Below are 24187 nucleotides of genomic sequence, written 5' to 3'. Positions count from 1 at the left end.
CCCGCGCACACCCCCATGGCTCAGTGGGGGCTCACGGGGGTTAGTGAAGACAGAACGTGGCCCAGAGTCTGGGCTCTTGGGGGTGGATAAAGCCAGGATCTTGGGGAACCGGCCCCAGAGTGCGGGGGCATGGGGGAAACAGGGAGGCTGGTGGCTGGGCCGCTGCGCTTGCAGGGGAGATCGGGACTGAGAGGCAGAGGCAGACTGGGAAGCGATGTGCAAGGGGAAAATGGGATGGGGGGTGAGGGAGTGGGGGCACAGTAATTTGGGGGAGTCCAATATTTGAGTGCACCCCAGCCCTCATTTAGCCTTAACCATCCTCTGTGTCCATCCCTTCCCCAGGCCCTTCTTTCCCTGCCCAGCCCCGGGGGCAGTTTTGCCAGTGTGCGCTCACTGCCCCACGTACCCAAACAGACTCCAGGTGGGGGGTGCGTGGGTCGGGGCTGGGGTTCGGCTGCTCGGTAACATGCAGCGATTTGACCGTCTGCTCTTAACTTCTCAGGTGACTACTTCTCCTGCCCCATCCATTCCTGGAGCACAGGGGAGGAGCTGGCAGGGGACGTGCTGAAGCACAGGTAGGGGGGCTTTGGCCCTGCTGGGGATGGCCGGCGTCCCGACCACCTGCCCCATGGATCTGTCTGTGGAAGCCCTTGGCCCACGCTGTGCTAGGCAGAGCCGGCTAGGCTGCGGCTCTCTAGTCAAGTAAGAAGCAGTGACTAGCTAACGCTACACAATTTGGATCCGGAGTCCCAATGGGCAGTGTGCATACGGATCTGGGGCCCGAGGGGGCTGGTTCAGGCCCCACCTCTAGCCATACGCAGCCCCTCGGGCGCAAAGCAATGAGCCCTTCCCGAGCAGGGCCGTGGTCTATCGCAGCAGCTGCTGGCTGTGGAACTGGTGGGCCCTGGTTCTGTTTCAGCAGCTGTGGGTGCGTGTTGGGGGTCTGCTGCTGGGTCTCGATGCATGGAGGGCCAGGGCCAGGGCCTGGCCTAGTGGTGGGGTTGAGCAGGCAGGGCTCCCCCTATGAAGGCCTGCCCTGGGCCTACTCTGTCTCCTCCTCGCTGCGTCCCCCCTCAGGAGTGCACTCTCCTGGCTCAGACGCTGTGCTTTGCCGGCAGGGGGCTGACGGAAGGCTGGAGGGGCTGGTCCATCTCCATGAAGGATGGCGCCCAGTGGGCCGAGCTGGCTGGCCACGATTACATCCTGGACCTCATTTCCGACCTGGAGCTGCCCAGGGGCTTCCCCAAGCAGAAATCTTATTTCATCGTCGCTTCAGAGGGGGTGGACAAGGGCAGCAGCACCGCCAGCACGTAGGTATCCGGGGATGCTGAGTAGCCTAGAGGGGAGAGCCTGGCCGGGCCCGGGGGCCCATGAGCTCCCAGCGGCTGTGGGGGAGGTCAGAACCCCAGATCCCCAATGTGCAGACCTATTCCAGAGCCGCTTGGAGCATCTGGATGCCCTTCACAGCAGCTCTGCTTTTAAAGGGACAGCGACCAGAGCGCTGGGCCCCTTTGAAGCTCCGGATCATTCAGCTGCATAGTGTGCAATATACGTACCATTGCATGCCCTGCAAATGCTTTCTGAGAGGCGTGAGGTGTGGCCATCAGAAGGAGGCGTGGTCAGAAGAGGGGGTGTGGCCTCTGGAGGGAGGTGTGGCCTCTGGAGGGAGCGGAGCATAGGACTGGGAGCCAGGAACAGCTGGGATCTTATCACAGCAGGGCCACTGGCTCGCTTTGATCTTAGGCGCCTGGAAGGGCAGAACTCTTGCGAGATCCGGAGTGTTTGGGCAGGGTGGGACGAGCGCCCACTGCCAGACCCTCAGCCTAGCCCTGCCTCAGAGCCGGCTGCATGCAGGGTCTCCATCTCAGCGCGTCTCCAGCCGCGATGATGCCAGCAGCCACCTGCAGTCACCAGCAGATGAAGAGAAAGCAATGAAGGGTGGAGATTAAACAGCTGTTCCCTCTTTATGCCTCCCCCCCGTTTTTTCTCTGTAGAGTATTCGGACAAGGCTTGGATTCGGACGAGGAAGTCCCGGCTCCCCCACTCACAAAGGCCCCCACTCTGCCGCCTCCAAACACCCCTGACTCAGATGGATATTACAGTCGTGGTAAGAGTCAAACTCGCCTTCCTGCAGCCTTCTCCCCCCAGACTGGGCCCCTCTTTCCACGGACAGAGCAGTGCAACTCCCATTCACTTCCGGATCCAGCTCAAAATCATCTTGGCCTGGGGCTTTAGAAAAAGGCAACCCTTCCCATAATGCACCTGACCACTCCTGGTCTCTGTAGGGGAGGGGGGTTTGAGGGCCCTCCTGACCCGATGCCCTGAAGCATGAGATTTGGTCACCCCCGCTTTAACCTGCAGAGATGTTAATGTCACCATGGCCATGGAATTATCCAGCTATAGACTCTGGAGTGCAGGGAGTTTCGCGGTTACGGGCCATTAGCCCATGAACCCGGGAAGCGTTTGGAAGCAGGAGGCACTAGTCAGCCAACACCGTCCTCTTCGGCTAACTCTTCCTCTGCCTGTTGTGACCCCGCCAGCAGATTCCGACACCGTCAGCGAAGCTCGAACACACAAGGGGTTGGATCGTTACCTGGACAGTCTGTTTGACCCGGTCCTGTCCTATGGGAATGGGGTAAGGACAGTTCCCTGTTGGGAATGAGAGGAAGGACAGCTGGGGCTTGGGAGCCCGGCCCTACTTCACGGGGGTGTCATTAAGGACTGTGAGGGGCCCAGCGACTAGGGAAATGGGGCCCAGGCAAGGACCATAGATGGATCAAGGGAGTCCCTGTCTTAACTGCAGCAGTTTCCCCCCGGGACCCTTAGGCGCTTGGGTGTAAGAAGGAAACGAACCACAGCAGAAAACTCTTTGGGGCTAGATTCACGGGGCAGCAGAGTCTATGTTTGCTAGCCAGGCCCCCTGCCCAGTGTCAGCAAGGCTGGCGGGTTTAATCTGCTGTCTCTGCCGAATGGCTTAAGCACCAGGTTGGAAGCACTGCAGCTTTAAGTCTCTGGCACTTAAGCACCTGCGTGGGCCCCCATGATCCCACAGCTCTTTGGTGAGAATCCGAGCTGGGTGGCCTCTGTTCTCCCACTTCCCTTCCCACCCCAGAGGTGGCTGCATTTCCATAGCAGGGGTGGCCCTTTGGGAGTGGCATGAAAGCTGCTGTATAAACGTCACCCGCTATTATGTTACTGGAGTTTATTCTTGTCTCTTGTGCTGTGCCAGGTGGCAGGCCCCGGGAAGGGGATCAGTTACATTGCAGTTGAGAGGGCCAGATGGAGCCATCACCCTCATCTAGGCAGAACCATTAGGTGGGCTCCCCGAATGGGGGCATGGGGACGAGTTACCCCGGGAGAAGCTAGGAGGCATGAAACCTCAGTTGTTACGACCCCCCAGCTGTATTGGCTTTTGGCTCCTTACCTGTCCATTGCGATTGCAGCGTTAGTGGGGAAGGAGCTGTCACTCGATCTCCCTGGCCTGGATGTTCCCTGGCACTCGTCTGCCGTGGCTGGGATCACTTTCCAGCCTGCCACCGAGGCTCCCGCCCCTGCCACCCTCGAACCTTTGTTTGCTCTGTTCCCGCCTCTCTCCCGTGCCAGGACTTGGAGAAGCCGGCTGCTGTCTCCCGGAAGATGAAAGGAGGAGGCCGAGTAGGAGGTGGGGGCAGCAATGTGGACCAAGGCAGTGCCAGAGCACCCATGGAGATGCCCCAGCAGACTGGTGAGTGTGGGCAGAGCCTCCTGGCCTTGCACAGGGCAATGCCTGCCAGAGCAGGACTCTGCAAGGTGCAAGGCTCCTGGGCTCTATTCCCAGCTCTGCCACTGGCCTGCTGGGTGACCTTAGGCAAGTCACTGCCCTGCTCTGGGCCTCAGTTTCCCCATCTACACAGTGGGAATGATGATCATAATAATCATAATACCTAGCTCATGCCTAGCACTTTTCATCCATGGATCTAACTCGCTTTACACAGGAGGGCAGGATCACTGTCCCCATTATACAGATGGGGAAACTGAGGCATGGGAGGGGAAGTGACTCGCCAAAAGTCATTCAGCAAAGCAGTGGCAGAGCAGAGCCGGAACTTGAACCCAGGTCTAAGTCTCAGTCCAGTGTCCTATCCACTAGGTCGCACAGCTGGGAAGGGCGAGGTCAGGTGTGTGGATGTGTGAGATCTGTGGCCAGAAGGAGCTGCAGGGAGACTGCTTGCCCTGTGCCTGTGAGCGGAGGGCTGCTTGTGTTAGGGGACTCTGAACACACCTAGGGGTGGCTACCTCAGCGCCGAGAGAAGCTATAGGGGTACGCTAGGGCCAGATTTCCTCAGGGAAGTTGTAATCACTAGGAAGGCGAGTCTAGCCCCTTCCGTCCCACCTGATTTCAGTGGGGCTGGCTGGCTCAATGACCATGGGGCCTTCCCCTTCTGAGGCTTGAAATGAGTCTTAACTACCCACGACCCCACTCCACCCCCAGCTTTGAGGTGATTGGCTGAAGGCTGGGACTGGAGTAATGGGGGGGGCTTCAGTGGGGTGTGTGGAGATCTCAGCCTGCCAGCCAAAGGCATTCCTGTATCCCTCCCACGAAGAGGGGTGGTGCCCAGAACGCAGGCGCCTCTGGGAGCAACAGGCCCGTATTGCTGCACCCAGGACGGTCGGATGGGTCGTGAGCGAACCGTCCTGCTGCAGAAAACGCGGCTCCTCGGCACACGGTACAGACAGGATCCAGCCCCGGCTAGTAAGGGGTGGCAGCGCTGTGAACCAGCGTGGGGCCTTCAGCCAAGGAAGGGTGGAGAGGGCTCCCTTTGAAGCCACGGTCTAGAGGGGTCAGGTGAGAGCAATGCAAGGCGCTCCCCTGTCCCTGGGCTGCGCACCCTGTCCCCGCTTTCCCAGCCACTCTGTCCTCTCCAGGTCCATGCCCTACACCCGTCACCGTGGTATCTGAGCCCCAGCGAGGCTGTGTGCACACTTCCAGGCTCCCGCGTTTGCTGGACTGCCCCCTTCTCTGCGCATACCCAGGCAGCAGCTCTATCCGCCGGCCTTTGGCAAGCGCTTCCGTTTCTGGTTTCATCCCAGCTCCCTCCTCTTTGCATTTGCAGGTTTGCAGGAGCCCAGCTTGGTGCCTCAGCGCGACCACATCAAGCAGCAGGCCCTGCTCCGGGTCAGTGGGGCCGGGGACTTGGGGGGCACAGTAAGGGGCAGCGCCGAGGTGTAAAGCACTCGCAGCAGCATGTCAGTACTGCAGGAGCCGTGGGGATTTTCCCTTGCCGATTCTAGTGCCCTAGTTCAAAATGTGTCAGATCCCTGCCCGGGAAAGCGACTGGGGCGCTGGGGCGGGCAGAGGCCCCAGGCACTAAGGGGCGGTAGAGATGACAGGCCACAAGGACTCAGGGTTTAACACTCCCCTCCCATCCCAAGCGGAATGTGGTTGGTGCTGGAGATTTGGGGCAGCCTTGGAGGAAGGGGGCCTGGCCACTGGTTCACATCTCTGTCCTGCCCTGTGGGAGCACCGGGGATGAGCGAGGGGGTGTCTGAGGATGCGGTGGAATCCGGCCATGGGGCAGCGCGCAGCCTGTGCTCACGCCCGCTCCCTCATTTCGGTGGCGCAGGCTTGTCAGATCACCAGGCAGGCGACGGCTCTGCAGCAGCAGCAGGTGGACGGCACAGTCTCCCCCAACGCCTCCCAAGCCACCAGCCCCAGACCTGCCGACCGAGCCCCCAGCACAGTCCAGAGCGCGCCCGGCACGGCACTGCCGCCGCAGGTGGGTCTGTCTCATGTGCCCCTGCTGGGGGGGATGGGAACACACCCAGCCTGCGTTCAGAGCAAGAAGTTAACCATATGGCCCTAAAATCCCTTTTCTCCGCTGGGAGTGTCAAGACAAGCAGACAAGGGATTGACTTCTAGGACATTACATCTGGATGCCGGCCCTTTTATCACCTTTCCCTGAGGTCTAATGAGCCCAACCCAGCCCCGGTGAGGAGTAGAACAGGGCTGGACAGGACCCTGCGTCTCTTGGCAGATCACGTGTCCCCCCCCTGGGGGCAGCTGAGCCCTGAGAAGGTGTGAGGCTGCCCTCCAGGGAGGCCGAGTGCTGCCGGACACCAGATGGCAGGCTCCCAGGCAGGGTCATAGTTTCTCCCATCTCATTCTTCTCTCACAGGCTGGCATGGCCCCAGCCCTCTTTTATGGACCCTCCCTGGAGCTGTGTGTCCTGGGAGTGAGGAGAGAAATAGAAACCCCAGGGAGTGGGGGAGATGGACTCCCCACGGAGTGACTGCTGGCCCCAGTGCGGTGCTAGGAGTAGCCTTTTCTTTGTATTGAAAGTGAATTTAGGGCTGGCGTATTGCACCGCTGTGGGTTCGGCTCTGGTGGCGGCAGGCTCAACAGAGTTCCCTCTGCCACTAGTCTCAGACCTAGAGCTGCTAGGAACACATGAAGACCAAGGAAAGAAACACGGACATTCACAAGAACAATGTCTAATATCTTTTATCAGTTGTATTAACGCTACCAACAGCATTATGAGTATCCAAGGCGAGATACATCCTACATCTGTCGAGGCACAGATTATAGCTACAGTTGTACTCACCTCCTCCTAGAGAGTGTTAGAGTCTGACAGGGCTCTCCTGGATTATCAGGAGAGGGAAGGCTTCTGCTGGAGTTTTCCCATAGGAAGCTCAATTTTCCCACTCTGGGCACCCTCTTTTATCAGGCGATTCTGTCTGTACCTCATCCTCTGCCCCTGTGTGTGAAAGTATCAACCCTCTTTTTCCTTATTTGTATTGTGTCTCCCCAGAATATGGGGGTACCCTGTTTCCCATAGGTTGTGTGTAGTTCCTTTTATTCTCATTAGCATGGACCTATATCCGGCGGTTAAGGCCCGTGTTCGAAAAAAATGTGCCGCTGGAGCATTTTGTGATCTAAAATTAATCTTATGGCTAATTTTTCACAATACCATCCCTTGGCACCTCTCTTCCCGTAACTTTATGGCATTGGGTCATTCTTCGGTCACTTACTTATGCAAGCGTTTCTTACCTCTAAGGCCTCGTCTGGCTAAGCTAAAATCTTACAGGCCTCAGCCTGTAGGCCTTGCGTTTCAGCCCTCCTTATCTAATGCATACTTATCCCTTGACTGCTGATCAGGCTTATCCGTCTATCATCCTAACCTCACACAACACCCAATACATGAGTAATCAACTAAAGTAATTGGCTACGTAGGGGACCCTGTGCCACAGGGAGTCAGGTAGGTGACTCGGGGAGTCGGTGCTGGCCCCAGTGCGGTGCTAGGGGACCCTATGCCTCAGGGAGGGGGATAGGTGACAGGTAGCCAGTGCTGGCCCCAGTGCCCCAGAGTGGCCATGGGGGTCACTCTCCCTTTGGAATCAGCACTGACCCCAAGCCCCCAGCTTGGGGAGAGAAAAGCGAGGTCCTGACCTGTGGTGACAATTCAAGCCCCTCGAGGGGTCACAGCCTGTGGGCTCCCTGAGCTCCGCTCTGCGCTCTCAGCTGAAGGGGCTCCGTTTCGTTTCCTGCCCCCCGCTGTTGGGTGGTGGGGCTGCGTGCTGGGAAAGGCTCCAGTGTGTGCTGCCTCCCGGAGGTCTTGGATCCTGGGGGGTGCCCAGATTCCACCTGCCCACGCTAGTAATAATGACTCAGCTCCAGGCAGCTTTCTGTGGTGGAAACGTTATGATGGAGCCTTAACCGCCCTCCTCCCCCCACCCCTCACTGCTCTGGGAGGACGTTAAAGACCCCAGGGCAGACAAGGAAAGACAAGGCATTTACCATCTAACCTGGGCCAGAATTGCCTTTCTGCCTCCATGCTTGTTCTACAGCGCACTGGGCTGCTTGGCACCCTCCCACCCCAGAGGCAGCTGCATTTTGGGAGCGGGGGTGTGAAACGATCCCTGTACACTTTAAAGTGCTCTGGAATCCTTTGGGGTGAAAGACCCTATTGAAACAGAAGCCACCGTAGCAGCTGGACAGCCCTGCCACATCATGGCCACCCCTCGCCGAGGCAGTTTCCATGGCTGCTAAAGCCAGAAGGAATCACATAGTCTGGCCTGCTGCCTAGCACAGCACTTCCCCCAAATAATTCCTAGAGCGGCGCTTCAGAAACCCATCCCATTAATGCCTGCTGATGTAACACACTCCTTCTCCTTCCCCCTGGCCAGAGGACAGCTGTGAGCGGGACACCAGCCAGGACGGCGGCCTTCTTGCAGAAAGCCGGTAAGGGATCAATCACAAATACAGCCTTCCCTGGAGAAACCTGTCTTGGGTTGAGATCTCACCCTCCACCTCCGCAGGGACACCGAGAGCAGCTTTCTAACCCTTTGCAGCCCCGAGCTTGCGGCTGTCAGGGGACGCTGACGCCACGCCCAGGTGCATAGTGGTGCCGTGGGCTAACGTGGCAGCGCTTGCCTTTAGAGACCTGGGTTCAAATCCTGGCTTAGCACTGAGGGGAGCCTGGCTTTGGGTCTAGTTCCCATTGGTGTGGTTTGCTGCTATTATTTGAAAATGACCCGCCATAGGACTGGGAGTGCAGGAGGGCTGTGGGTGGGGGGTGAGGGGTGTCAGCAGAGCGGGTGGGGGGGGCCCAGGACAGGTACAGGTGCTCCAGCTAAGGTTTTGGGGCAGACAAGGGAAGGAAGTTGGGACTAGCTGGGGGTGAGAACGGCAGGTCAGACCTGGGAAGCATTGACAGAGCTGGGGGTGGGGCTGCAGGCCTGGGGGAAAGCGTGAGGAGTTTGCACAGTCTCTGGCTGGAGCCCCAAGCTCTCTCCCGGCACGTGACAAACACTTGAAGGGAGCAAAGAGCTGCGCAGACACCTGGGCCTGCTCTGCAGGGCGTGTCCCAGAGCCTAGGCCAGGGTGGTGGAAGACTCCTGCGAAGATGGAGCTAGAAGCCCAGCAGGGAGAGGCGGCCCAGGTGGCACTGGGCTCGTGCATGGTGCTGGACAGAAGTCTAGGGTTACCATATTAAAGGTTTTTAAAAAGAGGACACTCCACGGGGCCCAGGCCTCGCCCCTTCCCCAAAGTCCCCGCCCCAACTCCGCCCCTTCCCCAAAGTCCCCGCCCCAACTCCGCCCCCTCCTCTGAGAGCCCCACATTCCCCTTCCTCCTCCCTCCCAGCCACGCGAAAAAGGCTGCCCGAGCGCTATGGGCTTCACGGTTTGCTGGGCAGCCCCCAGACCTCCAGACCCTGCGACCCGGGCCGGGCGCTTCCCCAGCGCAGCCGGAGCCCAGGAGGGGAAGCGCCCGGCTGGGGGCGCAGGGTCTGGAGGTCCAGGGGCTGCCCGGCAAACCGTGAAGCCGGTAGCGCTCGGGCAGCTTGGCTCTTCGGCTACACAAAGCTGAGGTGTCTGTGGGGAGCAGCAGCAGCCGCCGCCGCAGCGGGGAATCCGCCTGCATCTCGCAGCCGGAGCCGCTCAGGTAACAGGGCCGGCTCCAGGCACCAGCTTAACAAGCGGGTGGTTGGGGCGGCCAAGGGAGAGGGGCGGCACCTGCGGCAATTCGGGGGCGGCAGGTCCCTCACTCCCTCTAGGAGCAAAGGACCTGCCACTGAACTGCCGCCGCCGATCGCCACCTTTTTTTTTTTTTTTTTCCAATTGCCGCTGCTGATTGCGATCGCGGCTTTTTTTTTTTTTTTTTTTGCTTGGGGTGGCAGAAATGCTGGAGCGGGCCCTGTCAGGTAAGCAGGGGACTGGGGCGGGGATGCCGGCCTTTTCCCGGACATGTTTGGCTTTTTGGCAATTCCCCCCGGACGGGGATTTGAGCACCAAAAAGCCGGACGTGTCCGGGACAATCTGGACGTAGGGTAACCCTACGAGAAGTCACAATTGTAGCCTGAGCCTTGCAAACCAGAGCAGGAGCCTTTCCCCACCTTCGAGGGGGGTGGGGACCGGATTTCAGGGCTGGAGCCTACCCCCCCTCCTTGAGATTCTCAACCCAGCTTCCCACTTGCTTCCTCCCTCCACGACAGCTCCTGCCTCCAGGCTGCGGGCCGGCGAGCTGGTGCGGCCGGCCAAGCTGAGCTCGCAGCACTTCCCCGAGCCCACACAGCACATTAAGAACATCATTAAGCAGTGCCAGCGGCCCGCCAGGCTCCCCGAGCCCATCAGGTGAGACCCTGCGCCGCCAGAACTCGGATCTCCTGCCCGAGCCCCTGTGGACATCAGCATCTGATGCTGGGCTGGAGTGGAGCTCACACCCTTAAAGCTGCAGGGACAGCAGCTGGGTTGCATTTCCCAGCCATGCATTAGCAGCAGCAGGGCTGGCTGGGCTCCCCGGATGATGCACCGGCTGGGAGGCTGTGATCTCCCCGCTGCGACAGAGTCCCAGCAATGGTAACAGTCTGTTGCTGGCTCAAGGGGCAACCCCTTTAGTTCAGGGGATGAGGCCTCATGCATATATCTACCCCCCCCCCCCACTCCCATCCCCCCCAGCCAGAGGCTGCTCATTGACCCTGTTCTGGCCCCTGGCTGTTTGTCCCTGCAGGAAGGAAGGTGGGAAGGTCTTTGTGAAGAAGATGGATCCCCATGAGGAGGCCATGATGATCTTAAAGGGGCAGATGTCAGTGGGGCCGGGCCCCCCAACAGCCGCTCCGGTACGAAAGCGCTGATCGGAAGGCACAGGCGGCCGTGCTCCCTGTCGATAACCTGGGGCGCTGTGGGGTGTGGACGGGGAGGTCCAGCTGCTGGCCTGGCGGATGCAGGGGCACGGGGTGCTGCTCCGCAGTCGAGCATTCAGAGACCCCACCAGCTGGGGATCAGAGTCAGGGCTCCCAAGGAGAGCATGATCCCCAGGCCGGCCACTGCCTGGGCTGAACCCCAGTGCTAGCTGGCAGGGCACCGCACGGGCCAGTGAGTGTCCCCCCCTCCTGCCCATGGGTGTGATGAGGGAGAGCCCCCCAGCCCGGGGAAATGGCCTCACAGGAAGTTGGTCTCCACCTCTGTGTTGTAGGTGGCCAAGGAAGCAGTAGCTCTGGTGAAGCCTGTTACCAGCACCAAGAGGCCTTCGCCGCCATCACCAGCCGCCGTTCCCTCACCGGCTGCCACGGCCAGGTCTTCTCCAGTGTCGCCTCCAGGTAACAGCACAAGAGGCAGCGCAGCTTCATCTCCTCTGGGGTTCAGGGCTGGATGCCGGAGCCTCACGCTGTCCTGCCAGGTTCTGAAGGAGAGGGCTGGGCAGGTGGCTTCCCCCAGCCGGCAGCGCATTGCCAGGACCCAGCTGGAAGGTGATGGGAAAGCCCTTTGTTACTGGAGGGCCAAGGAAGCTTAGGCTGAGATGCTGCTGATTCAGCAGAGACCATCCTAGCAGCACTGCCGGAGGGGCCGTACCCCAGTGTACAGAGGTAGCCCAGTAGAGAACTTAGCCCTATGGAGGTCTCACACCACTGCCATCTGGCTTTCAGAATGGCTCCAAATCTGACCTGTCTGGACCCTCCGACCCCACTCAGTGCTGCCCCCAAACATTGATCCTTTTTGCATTTTTTTGTTCATGCGATTTTGCAAAAGTTTAGGAAAAGTATCTGAGAATCCTGAGCCCCTGGGTGGGCCTGTTAAAGAACTCACCATAAACTGCGACATGTTAGGCAAATGAGGCGGTAGCTATACAAACGCGAGGCAATCGGACACTACGGGGATGGGCGTGGGGTGAGAAGCTGATGGAGCAGAGAGCAGCAAGGACAAAGGGGCGTCCCAGAGAGCCTAGAAGAACGGGTAACTTGCACCCCATGAGATCTCCTTCGGGCTACTGGGGATGTAGGTTGCACCTGGGCAGACGTCCCTAGTAAGAGAGTTTGGCCGAGAGTCAGGGAGTCTAGCGGTACATGGCCTCGCATGTCATCCGACCCATAGACTTTTGTGGCCGCCAAGTTAGGAAACCTGCAGGAGTTAGTGAATGCAAATCTGCAGGGCCAGGAGGCCCAAGACATGAATCCGGGTGGGCAGCGAGCAGTTGCCATTCTGTCCCAGAGCGCCTCTGCTCAGCAGCGAGGTGAGGGGCCCAGGATATTTTCAGAGGATGGGGTTTCCCTAGCAGTGAGGGCTAGGCAGGATGAAGTGACCAGAGCTCTGGATCCTCATGGTTCAGGGCATATGATCGATTCCCCCGATGAGATCAGGAAGCAAAGCTCCCCCCGTGAGAGAGTATCAAACCATTTCTGAAGAGGGGTTAAGCCAAGCTCCTGATGGTTTATGGCCATGAAAGATCCCCTGGTATCTTCTGCAAGAGTTGAGCCTGGGATCAAAGGGCAAAACCCTGATGCCCAGATTAAATTCCCATCCTTCTTCACTAACCCCCTCCCCCCCGCAATTTCAGTTGGACACGGCCTTCCCCATCACTTCATGTATTAAACAGTTGTGCAGTGTTGCTGTTACACACCTGCTGCCTTCCATTCCAGAGGTGGCTGTATTTCAGTGGTGGGTGAATTCTGAGTGGTGTTTCTAGGTGCTCTTACACAGCTGCCGCCTTCCATCCCAGAGGTGGCTGCATTTTAGTGGTGGGTGAACCGATCCTTGTGTATCATCTTAACTTTGTGAGGTGTGTTGAGATCCTTCAGGATAAAAGATGCACTATAAATTCAAGAGAGCGTTAGTCTGGGCACGATGTGGAACAGGAGAGAAGGAACAGGCTGCCCAGTATCCCAGCACCAATACATACCAGATCCCATGGGGGCAGAAACTTGTAGGCTTTGCCACACATGTAGCTGCACTGATACCAGCCCCTGGTGGAAGGCTGGTGCAGTGGTTAGTGCACTGGCCAAGAACTCAGGAAACCCAGGTTCAGTTTCCTGTTCTGCTACAGACTTCCTGTGAGGGACCTTGGATAAGTCACTTAGTCTTTCTGTGCCTTCGTTCCCCCTGTAGTGACCATAGCACTGCCCTGCCCCCCAGGAGGTTGGGAGGAGAAATGCACTGAAGGCTGCGAGGTGCCCAGATGCTGCGGGGTAGGAGGCAGGTTAAGTAGGTTGGCTAGATAGCGTAGGCCTGATTTGCCCTGGTGCAGTAGGAAATAGCTGTGGTCCAGCCAATGGGCTGCCCCCTGCATCCACAGTGACTCATAGACTTCAAGGGACTATTGTCAGAAGGGACCATTATGATCGTCTAGTCTGACCTGCACAACGCAGGCCACAGAATCTCACCCACCCACCCCTGTAACAAACCCCTAACCTATGTCTGAGTTATTGAAGTCCTCAACTTGTGGTTTAAAGACTTCAAGGTGCAGAGAATCCTCCAGCAAGTGACCCGTGCCCCACGCTGCAGAGGAAGGCGAAAACCCCCCAGGGCCTCTGCCAATCTGCCCTGGAGGAAAATTCCTTCCCGACCCCAAATATGGCGATCAGCTAAACCCTGAGCATGTGGGCAAGACTCACCAGACAAACACTCAGGAAAGAATTCTCTGTAGTAACTCAGATCCCACCCCATCTAACATCCCATCACAGGCCATTGGGCATATCTACCGCTAATAGTCAAAGATCAATTAATTGCTAGAATTAGTTTATCCCAGCATACCATCCCTTCCATAAACTTATCAAGCTTAGTCTTGAAGCCCAGATGTGTCTTTGCCCCCACTGCTCCCCTTGGAAGGCTGTTCCTGAACTTCACTCCTCTGATGGTTAGAAACCTTCGTCTAATTTCAAGTCTAAACTTCCTGATGGCCAGTTTATATCCATTTGTTCTTGTGTCCACATTGGTACTGAGCTTAAATAATTCCTCTCCCTCCCTGGTATTTATCCCTCTGATATATTTATAGAGAGCAATCATATCTCCCCTCAGCCTTCTTTTGGTTAGGCTAAACAAGCCAAGCTCTTTGAGTCTCCTTTCATAAGATAGCTTTTCCATTCCTCGGATCATCCTAGTAGCCCTTCTCTGTACCTGTTCCAGTTTGAATTCATCCTTCTTAAACATGGAAGACCAGAACTGCACCCAGTATTCCAGATGAGGTCTCACCAGTGCCTTGGATAACAGTACTAACCCCTAACTCAGCTGCCTGTGAGCATTCTGCCCCCAATCTCTTTTCAGTCACAGTCTCCCGGGAGCTCCCGGCCGAGCGCGAGCAGGTCCAGACGCAGCTGCACCGGTGCTGCAGCGAGGAGTTCTACGCCTACCGCAACGTGTCCTGGAAGATATACATCCGGAAAGAGGTACTTGTCTGGGGCACAGCTCCACACAGCCGCCTCCTCCCTCTCCTACCAGACCCACCCGGCCAGCGGAAATCAGCGCCCAGGCCAGACCCTGAGCCCCAAAAGAACTGGCCTGAAAAACTACCCCTTGTCTGTTTCTGTGAGGGAACAGTGCCATCTAGTGGTTGTTAAGGTGCAAGCGCCCCCTAGGAGGAGAAAGTGCATTTCAGGGTCCGTTTTCTCCTTAGGAACTTATGTTCCAAACAGATCCAGCCTCCGTGGGATTCTTTAGAAGGGGAGGGGAGCTTGCAAGGCTGCGATATTGAGTGAAAGACAGTGGAGAGGTGTTACTGTGGATATGGCAGGAGACCCCAGAGCAGAAGGGCTCACTGCCTTCTGTGGGAGGGGGTGTCGTTAACCTGAGTGGTATTATTACGATTTATGAATGATTTGTTATTGTGGTAACTCCCAGAGGTTCCAGTCAGGGATCAGGTCCCCACTGTACTAGAGGCCCTCTATATCACGTCACAGGCAGGCCCATTCCTGCCTCTCAGATGTAGTGAATCAGTGAAACTTTCCCTCAAAGGGACGTGGTCAGGGAGTTTAGGCCTAAAATTTAAGTTCTTTATTAAAATAAAAAAGATTCACAGCCCCCTGTGTTATTAACAGAGAGAGTTTTGTGCGTCTTCCCGTCTTTAACTGCAGTATTCGCTGACGCGTTCCCTGGTAAGTGAATAGAAGTGAAATTGACTAGCCTTGGGGTAACCTTTTCAAAAGTGCCTAAAAGCCTACGTCCTGTTTTCCAGAGTGGCCGAGGCACTTCAGATTCCATGGGACGTGAGTGCTAAGTTACGCAGGCGCTTTGAAAATGTCACCCAGAGTTCCTGTCCTGCTTTGAATGTAATGGAGGAATGAAATAAAGGGCCTACGCAGTGAAAATCCTGATCTCAGCAGCTAGTAACACAAACTGAGGGAATTGTTCACTAATGGATCCTTCCGCACCTGACCATGCCCCTCTGATCTCTTTCCTTGCAGGTGTTCTATCCAAAGGATAACTTCAACAACCCTTTGTTGCTGGATCTCATTTTCAGACAGGTGAGGTTCCAGGCTCTAGATCCAGAGGTCTTCCTGCTGTAGAGTTGTCTGTATTGTAAGAGCGGAGGGATAGTTTCCGGCTTAAAGTCCAGGGCTGGGAATCAGGACTCCTGGGTTCTGTTCCTGGCTAGGTCACAAACTTGCCGTGTGAACTTGAGCGAACCAGCCCCTCTCCCTATCTCCCTCTCCCCGTATGTACTGCAGGGATAGTTCCCCACAGGGGAGTTGCAAGGGCTAAAGAACATTTGGAAAATGCCTTGAGATCCTCAGCAGGGAGCACTTGAGAAAGTCAGAGCATTGTCAGCTCCGTCTGCTTGTATTCCCTCAAAGTCTGGGCAGGGTGTAGGCGTGCTGTGGAATCATGGGTTCAGCCAGACCCTGGAGTAGGAGGAACCCAGGCCCATAGATGTGCAAGGTGACTTCTGTTTCCCAGTCTGTCCTTCTGCAGGAAATGCCTCCCCTTACTCAGCAACGCCCCTGGGAGCCAGCAGCTTCCCCGCCCTGTTCCAAGCACAGGCCACGCAAGCTGTAGTGGCTCAGAACTACTTATTCCCTTGCCTAGGGCTTGGCCTTATTCACAAAACGAATGTACAATCCAGCCCAGGCCTTGTCCCTAGGCTGGGTTGCTTCCAAGGTTCCTCCCTGAGGACAGCTCAGCCCACACCCTAGGTCCTCTGTAAAGAGCCACTCCCACCTCTGTTAAACGCAGGTGGGTTCGGGACCCACTGAACCTTTTCCCAGCAGGATTGACACCTGGAAGTGGTGTGTTTCAGGCAAACTCTGCCCTTTGCAGCCCATTCAGCAGCAGGATTGAGAGGCTTCAGGGAGGCTGGGCCAGTGTTCCTGACCCCTGCACTGTGGCAGCCAATGGGCATGGGATAGGGCTTACAGGAAGGAGTCAGTGAGGCTGCATCAGGGACACGGAGGCCTCAGCCCTGAAGCTCCTAACCTCAACGTGGTGGGTTCCCCCCTCAGATCTTCCACGACACGCTCTCTGACGCCTGCCTCAGGATCACCCCGGAGGAGCGGCTGCGCATGAGATCCCTCTTCGGTAACGCCCAGCCCTGCCCACTGAGTCCTGCGTCATGCCGAGGGGCTGGCCTCCCCACCTCTGGGGGCGATGGCCTCCTCTCTCCAGCCCGACTTCCCTGCTCTTCCTTGGGGCAGGGGATGTCTAGTGCGTAGGGCAAAGCTGCCCTCCTGGAAGGCGACGGGAGGTTTGCCATCGGGTGCAGTGAGGCCGGGTTTAGCCCCCGTAGCCTTTCACCTCCTGGGCCAAGGTTTAGTCTGAGCTGGGACTCGAATGTCACAAGTTCTGCTTGTGTTTGGCCTGCCCTGGGCATTAAGGGGTCTCCCAGCCCCCGTGGGAAGGTTGGGTCCCCGGCAGGGGCAGCGACAGGGAGCTGTTGTCTTGTGCGCTGGTGGGAAACGCCTGCTCTGTCCCATGCTGGCTGGGGCCGTACCACAGCAAGGAGCAGAGCTCATACCCCCATGGGGAAGTCCTTGTTCTCCAGCTGGACCCCCGTGCCCAGATTCCCTTGCCCCAGCAGCAGATCTGCTTTGGCCGGGGAGGGGGAGCCAGCACCTGACATCTCTCGGGGGGGGTGGGGGGGGTGTTTCTCACCACAGCGGAAAACAAGCTGGACTCATTCAGCCCGGTGGCCGATGACAGCGTTAAGAAGGAGATTGTGATTGCAGCCCGGGACGGCTGGGAGGTTTACTTCGCACGCCTCTTCCCCGCCACGGTAAGGGCCTGCCCCACGCCCAGCATGGGGAGAGTCCAGGGGCTGGGACAGGTCTCAGCAGCAGACCCTGATGTACTACGGTCTGATGCCCCTGCTGCCCGTAGCCGCTGCTCTGTGCTGGCCAGGGGATGCAAACCTCCTGCCAGGGACTGTCAGATCGTCCACAGGCCTGAGGCCGTTGTGGATTTAGAGACAGAATTGTCAGTGCTCCTGGGCTCCTTGGGGTGAATCAGGCAGGTTCCCTGCATTTCCCCAGCGGAAAGTCTCTGCCCAGCACTGCTGCCGTGCCAGTCCAGGAGGGCTCATCGCTGCACGGGGTGGGTGCTGAGATTCATTGGTTTGTCCTTCTATCCCCAGGGCAGCGTTGGCACGGGGGTGCAGATCCTGGCAGTGTCCCACACGGGGATTAAACTGCTGCGGCTGGTCAAGGGCACCAACGTGCCGGGGGAGCAGCTACGTGTGCTGCGGGGCTACAGGTAAGACCAGGGCCAGCTGGCCTCCCTAGGGCTGGAACTCCTGCGGCTCTCAGGAAGGGGACGCGAGCAGAGGAGCCAGCCCTGCGTGCACCTGTGGAGAAGGACTGGCATGTGGCTGCCAGCACCCCGCTGTGCTGGAGGGTCAGGCTGGGCACATGCTGCCTGGCATTGGCATTGGCACTGTCACACCACGCCAGGCAATTCCAGCCTCCAGCCAAGGGCCTGGCGGTTCCTTGCCAGTGAACAGCGGGTGCAGGGCTGAAGGAATTGCTTTAATGGATTCAATTAGACAGAGAGCCACTTCCCGTGCAGATCTGGCCTGCGAGCTCCCTTTGCAAAGTGCTGTGAGCAGTAACACACACACACAACCATATGCACTCACACACACGACCATACACATGCGCACACACACACCCCTGTATACACACACACACAAACATATACGCACACGTGGATGCACAGAGACACAAATGCATATAGACACACACATGCACCTCTGTACACACCTATAGACACACGAGCCCACAGACACTCGCCTATGTACACATTGACACATGCCTACCAAGCCAGTGGGTCAGTGCCTGCGGCGCTTTGGGATCCCCAGGAGGAGAGGCTCCGAAGTGTGATTTATCCTTTGCTGTATACGGTCCCGCTGCGTCTCCACTGCTCACTCCCAGTGATGGAGTAAAGGACGGGCCCCCCAGCTCTGCCCCTCACTCCTCCTGACTCCTAGTCCCCTCAGCTCCATCCGAGTCCATGGCAAACAGGCAGGGTCCAGTGGCTGGAGAATATGGTGCATGGGAAGCATATGTGGTGTCTTAGTTCTGCCCTTGATCTGGCAGTAAGACTAATCTCCCCCTCGCTGCTCTGCCCAGCCCTCTGGCTTTCTCAGCTGTGCTCTCCTAGCCTGGTTTTTAACCCCGTCCTTTCCCCCCCCCAGCTACACCGATATCCTGTTCGTGACCATCCCCTCCAAGCAGATGCTGGAGTTCAACCTGACCAACGAGAAGCTCATCCTCTTCTCCCCCAAAGCCCCCCAGGTGAAGGCCATGATCGACTATTTCATCACGGAGCTCAAGAAGGTGAGAGGCCGACCATGGGAATGGAGCCAGAATGGCCTCTCTTGGCCTCTCCCGCACCCAGTCCATGGGGCAGGGTCCCCAGCAGACACACGCTATGGGATACTGCCCTGTCCCTCGCCCTGCTCACCTTTGCCTTAGAAAAGCTCAAGCTTTTATACTCCTGTCTTGGTGCCAATGAGAGCCCCCTGGTCTGGCTCCCGGAGTGAATCAGCCGGAGAGCTCTACACCTCCATACAGAGCCCCAGAACCGGTCACCTGGCCACAGTTGTATATAAGTGTGTTCAGCTGAGGGTAGTATGTGTGTGTGTGTGGCGGGGTGGAGGGTGTTGTACTCTGAGCAGGCTGTGTGTGTGTTTGATTGTGCAGTTATACTCTGTGCGCAGGGTGTGTCTTTGTGTGGTTGTATTCTGAAAGTGAGCGGGGTGTTGGATGTATGAGTGTATTCTCTGTGTGTGTGTGTGTGCGCGCGCAGCCCCCCGCAGCAGCCCCAAACCCAGCCCCTCTCCCACGTGCCAGGACTCGCAGTACGTGGTTGCCGTGAAGAGCTACGTTACAGATGACAGGAGCCTGTTGAGTTTCCACAAGGGGGACATCATCCACCTGCAGCCGCTGGAGCAGCCTGAAAGAGGTGAGCAGCCCGGGACGCTCTCTGCTGGGAGCCACCTCTGGGGCGTCACGGGGCGGTTTGCAAAGGAGGGGACGGGGCGTCTTAGTGGGGGCCCTTTTCCCCTGCATGGGCGCGATGAGCTGAATGGGACCACCCAGCCCTGTCCTTCTGGGCCTATAACCTCCTGGGCCACCCACCCCCTATAGCATACATCAGACTGTGAATGACATCTGCTCCCCCTGCGGTGCCACTGCGCAGCCCCTCCACTGGGGCACACAAAGGGAACGCTGCCAGCCACCTCCCCAGAGAGCAGAGTGCTGCCCGGATCCTTCCCCAGCCCTGGTCGCTGTTGGGCAGCGTGGGGGGATGGAGCTGGTTGGTTGGGTGCACTTAGCCCTGCCGCAGTGCCCTGAGGCTGTCCCCTCCCCACAGACCACTGGCACGGATGTGTGGTCCGCAAGAAGGTGACGTACCTGGAGGAGCTGAAGAGGGGCACCCAGGACTTTGGTGGGTGGCTCTGGAGTGTCGTGTTGTGCTGTCCCTGCGTGAGCCCTGTCCCCCTGCGCCCATTCTCCTGCGGGGCTCTCTCCTCTGGAGCCAGCTCGCCCCTCCCCTCTGACGAATCATGTGCTCTCCAGCCCACCCCAGGCGATGAATCCCAAGGACCCCACTGCGGCCCACATGGCCAGACCTCATTCCACTGCCCGGGGCTGGATCAAAGCACCAGGTCAGGGCGTGTAAAATATCCTCAGGGCGCTTCCTGGCCTGCCCCTTTCTGTCACTGTAACACACTGACGTAGTGTGTTCTGTCGCCCTCTAGGGGCCAGTCCATATACAGGACAAGCGCCTACTATCGCTACCAGCGAATGGAGTTCCTGCTTTACCCTGAGCTGTAGAAGCCTGTGCTTGTGGCACTGATGCTCCATCTCCCATGCACAGGCCTAAGGGCACAGGATGCTGTCAGATTTCCAGCTGCTCCTCTAGTGGTCTCTGTGCCCGGGCTCTGGCAAGAGATTGGGGAAGCTGGAGCCCTGGTGTGTCCACCAAAGAGAAACAGAGCTCTCCAGGAGAGACGAGCACATTCCAGGCCCCGAGAAACCCATTAGCACCAGCTCCCCGTGGGCATTAGCCTGAGCAGAGCGCGCTCGCCCGGATGCTCATGGGGAACGGACAGGAATCGGCGCGAGTGCATCTGGAGAGGATGTCGTTATGCCATCCCAGGGGCGGTTTTGTATGGGGCACGCAGCTCCAGCGGTTGGCACTCTAGGGGGCAGGCTGAGTGGAGGGCATGGGGGTTATTTGTCCAACGGCCTCCAGACAAGCCGTTGTAGAACTGGCTGGCGTCCTAACAGCCCCATTGGCCATGCTCTCGATAACAGTCCATAACTATAACCACATTGCTTCCCCCTACTGGCCTCCTCCATGCATGGCCCGCTCCTGTATCTGGTTTGTGCATGTAATCCTGGTCCCTAGCCCGTTCAGTCTCTGGGGGGAAGCGCTAGCCAACCCCAGGCGAACAGCAGGTTGCTGCATGCAGGACAGGATGGTATATGCAGTGTGCATGGTCCCCAGACCCCTTGTTTAAGAGTGCGGTGCAAAAGCAAGCCTATATGGGTCTCAATACCAGCCATTCCGTCAAACGCTGTGGCTGGATTTTCAAAGGGGGCTGGCTGTGTTTATGGTGATTCTGCCTGCTGAGATACGGACAATCACATCTTGTGCTTCAGGACAGGTCTCTGCAGAGGTCAGGAAGGAACCTTCCTTCCCTTCCCTGAATGCAATCACAGCTCTGGCTATGTGATGTGTCTTTATGGGGAGTTTGCACCTCCCTAGCAAGCCCCAGGCATTGGCCACTGTTGCAGGCAGATGCTGGATTTGAGAGACGACATGTCTGCTCTAGGGTAGCAGGGTGTGGGGTGCTGGTTTGAATGGACAGGTCTAAAATGGTAGAGGAGGGAGGCAGGAAACGGGGCTGGATGGACCTATAACCGGGCCTGGTGTGGCAGGGCGGGGGTACGGGGCTGGATGGACTGATAACCCGGTCCGGCACAGCAGGGAGGGGCATACGGGGCTGGATGGATTGATAACTGGGCGTGGTGCGGTAGGGAGGGGCGTACAGGGCTGGATGGACCGATAACCGGGCATGGCATGGCAGGGAGGAGCATACGGGGCTGGATGGACTGATAACCGGGCCCAGCATGGCAGGCAGGAGCATACGGGGCTGGATGGACCGATAACCCGGCCCGGCGCGGCAGGGAGGGGTGTACGGGGCTGGATGGACCGATAACCGGGCCCAGCATGGCAGGCAGGAGCATACGGGGCTGGATGGACCAATAACCGGGCGTGGCAGAGCAGGCAGGAGCGTACGGGGCTGGATGGACCGATAACCGGGCCCAGCGTGGCAGGGAGGGGTGTATAAGCCTGGCTGAAGTGTGTGTCTGAGCTCTAGGCTGTTAACGACATGTCCCGGTTCAGGGTGGAAATTCGGTGCCATCCATGGGAGGTCGGGGCGCTTCCCCGCCGAGTACGTCCAGCCTGTGGCAGCCCCAGATTTTATCCACCTGCCAGCGGACAGGAAGGAGGAGCCCAAGAACAAGCAGGGCAAGGTGGCAGCCTCGGCGGCCGTGGCAGTGGCCGTGGCCTCCACGGCCGTGGCTCAGAAGCTGGACAGGAAGATCGAGGTGAGGGACTGTTCCCAAGTAACCCTTGCAGTGCTGGAAACTGGGAGCTCTCAGAGGGCTGGGGTGGGCGGGGAGTTGGTCGGGGTGGGTGGCAGGGAGGGCCTGATCCTCGGGGCTGGTTAAGCAGCTGGGTAGGAGGCTAACTGGGGAGGGAGGCATTGCAGCTGGCACAGGGTGGGCACTGATCAGTGGGCACCAGGAGGATGCAGCCGCAGTGTCTGTCTGTAGCTTCTCTGAGGGTTAATGGCTCTAGGACCCATGGAGTCGTACGCTGGCGGCACGGGTGTGTGTTGCACCCTCTGCAGCCCATGGTCCCCCTCTCCCCAGGTGTCCCCTGTGGGCAGCGACTATGCGGAGAGCGTGGAGGAGTATGGCGGCGAGCTTCCTGGGGACAGTGCCCTGCAGGGCGGGCAGTTCCCCATGCAGGAGTTTGCAAAGAAGTATTTCCGGGAGGCGCAGAGGACGAAGACGTGAGTGCTGGCCGAGGGGAGGGGAGTGACCTTTAACCTTCCAGCCTCCAGTGACCCTATGTACAATGAGTTTGGTGGGTCTCAGCCCAGTTCCCAGTGGGACAGTAGCCACGTCACAGAAAGCACCATCCTACGTGGCGCTAACTGACCCCGGGTTGGCATCCTGGGGCTGACTGCCCCGCTGCGGAGCTAGGCTCAGTGCCCAGCCCCAAGGGCTGCCCGCGGAGGCAGCATACAGAGAAGGAAGAGCGACCTCCCTGGCTGATTATGGAACTGCACCGATGGGCTTTCCAGTCAGTCCAGCTGCATGCCTGGCCCTCGTTCTACTGCACACCTGGCACTGTTCCCAACGCAGCCTCCTGTCTGCGCTTGCATCGTCATTGGCCTGTGTGGGAGCTGCAGCCATCAATGCTAGCGCTTGCGTGTCAGCTGGGGTAGTGCTGCTGATCAGACCCGCATATGGGAGCCCGCGGTTTGTGGCGGGCGCCAGAACTTCAGGCACGGATTTTGCAATTGCAGCAGCAAAAGGGAGGCTGTTCTTGGGCCCACAGCGCCTATCCATGGGGGAGGCGGATGTGCTGACCCCCGGGGGATCCCCCGTCCCAGCCCCCAGAAGTTCGTGCCCAGAGAGGGACCTGTCATTCTCTGTCTGCGATTTGTTCCAGGGATTCCTGCAAGCAGAAATCCCGGAAAGGGAAGGACTCGCCGGACGTAGCGGAGATGCTGAAATTCACCAAGGTAATGGGGATCACCTAGCTCGCTGTGCATGCTCTTTGCTGATGAGCAGAGCAGAACAGCCCCCTAGCCTCGCCACCTGCCGATTTCAGGCTATTGCCCCCGCCCTTTGCGTTAGGGCAGCCCCTGCTGGAAAGGGCATGTGGCCTCCTGGCCCTCTTACTGCCCTCCACATGGAGCCGACCCAGAGAGGAGGGGCCGGGTTGGCTCTGCGGCCTGCTAAAGTGCTAGAGTGTCTCTCCCCTCTGGGCTGTTGGTTCGAATCCACCGGTGGGAACGGAAAGCTGTTTGATGACCTCTGTGAAATGAACATGTGGACGCCATTTGGCTGCTAGGAGATGCGAGTTCATTGCAGTCATTTGCGATCAGCGGAGCTGGGACAGGCCAGGGGCTGAGCAGGCCACGGGAGATGAATCCTGCGGGCGGGGCTGGCTCAGCATGCCGGAAGGTCAGGCTGCACCTGATCTGTGGCTCAGTGGAGGTGCTTGGTCTCCGGAGGTGTCTGAGACGGTCAGGAGCCGTTTCCGCAGGCAGGTGCAGTGTGGGTTTGCTGGGGAAGCCTGTGTAGCGTGGGATAGACGCTCATCAGTTCCAGAGGACGCCTGCCGGCTGTGGATGCAAACCAGATCTCAGGTGGTTTCCTGGCTCTGCCTGAGGTGCTGGTCCCTGAAGGGTATTTGTAGTAATGCACCGGTGGTTTGCAGTCCTCATTCAGCCACCAGTAAACTCAGCTCATGGGCTGGCCTGAGACCAGGGGACTGCCTGGTGACCAGTCCCCAAGGGACATACCACAGCGCCCTGTGCCTCTCTCGGGCTAGGCTCTTCGCTCCGTGTTCTTCTGGTGGGGCCCCCACCTGACGTGGAACTGTGCACCCTCCTCCCGCCCCTTCCCCCCATGTCAGGGGCTCGGTGCCCGCGGGCTCACTGAGCGTAGGGCTTGGCAAGTTCAGCCGCTAAGCCCACCAGCGTTCCACGCTGGTAACTGATGCAAGCTCTGCTTCTGCTCTCCCCGGCCAGTGCCCGCTCCAGGAGTCGCTGATCGAATTCCCTGACAGCTGCCTGAACAGAGCCGCAGCCGAGGCCTTCCAAGGTGCGTGGGAGGCGCTCGGGGGAGTGGGCACTGGGCAGGCTGCGGGGCGGAGGGGGGTGGAGGGCAGGCCGTGGCGTCCCACGCTCAGGGGCGTC

At 58.4% G+C, this 24187-nt stretch overlaps 1 protein-coding gene across 1 annotated transcript in view; it reads left to right on the top strand.

Moving 5' to 3' along the window:
* Positions 1-24187, top strand: part of MYO15A (myosin XVA) — an 85190-nt gene that overhangs the window by 40511 nt on the left and 20492 nt on the right. Inside the window, exons 31-53 of the mRNA XM_034783623.1 lie at positions 503-575; positions 1119-1310; positions 1938-2107; positions 2541-2635; positions 3604-3724; positions 5091-5182; positions 5601-5753; positions 8161-8215; positions 9969-10107; positions 10484-10592; positions 10949-11072; positions 14011-14132; positions 15147-15206; positions 16182-16257; positions 16836-16951; positions 17309-17427; positions 18368-18509; positions 19026-19137; positions 19549-19623; positions 21592-21797; positions 22125-22267; positions 22933-23005; positions 24020-24092. Of these exons, the coding sequence (XP_034639514.1) occupies positions 503-575; positions 1119-1310; positions 1938-2107; positions 2541-2635; positions 3604-3724; positions 5091-5182; positions 5601-5753; positions 8161-8215; positions 9969-10107; positions 10484-10592; positions 10949-11072; positions 14011-14132; positions 15147-15206; positions 16182-16257; positions 16836-16951; positions 17309-17427; positions 18368-18509; positions 19026-19137; positions 19549-19623; positions 21592-21797; positions 22125-22267; positions 22933-23005; positions 24020-24092 (2640 nt within the window). The remainder of the gene's footprint in view (positions 1-502; positions 576-1118; positions 1311-1937; positions 2108-2540; positions 2636-3603; positions 3725-5090; positions 5183-5600; positions 5754-8160; positions 8216-9968; positions 10108-10483; positions 10593-10948; positions 11073-14010; positions 14133-15146; positions 15207-16181; positions 16258-16835; positions 16952-17308; positions 17428-18367; positions 18510-19025; positions 19138-19548; positions 19624-21591; positions 21798-22124; positions 22268-22932; positions 23006-24019; positions 24093-24187) is intronic.

This window comes from Trachemys scripta, chromosome 10, assembly GCF_013100865.1.
Source record: "Trachemys scripta elegans isolate TJP31775 chromosome 10, CAS_Tse_1.0, whole genome shotgun sequence".
Lineage (NCBI taxonomy): Eukaryota > Metazoa > Chordata > Testudines > Emydidae > Trachemys > Trachemys scripta.
Note: the sequence above shows the minus strand (reverse complement) of the source record. Positions and strands in the feature narration are given on the sequence as shown.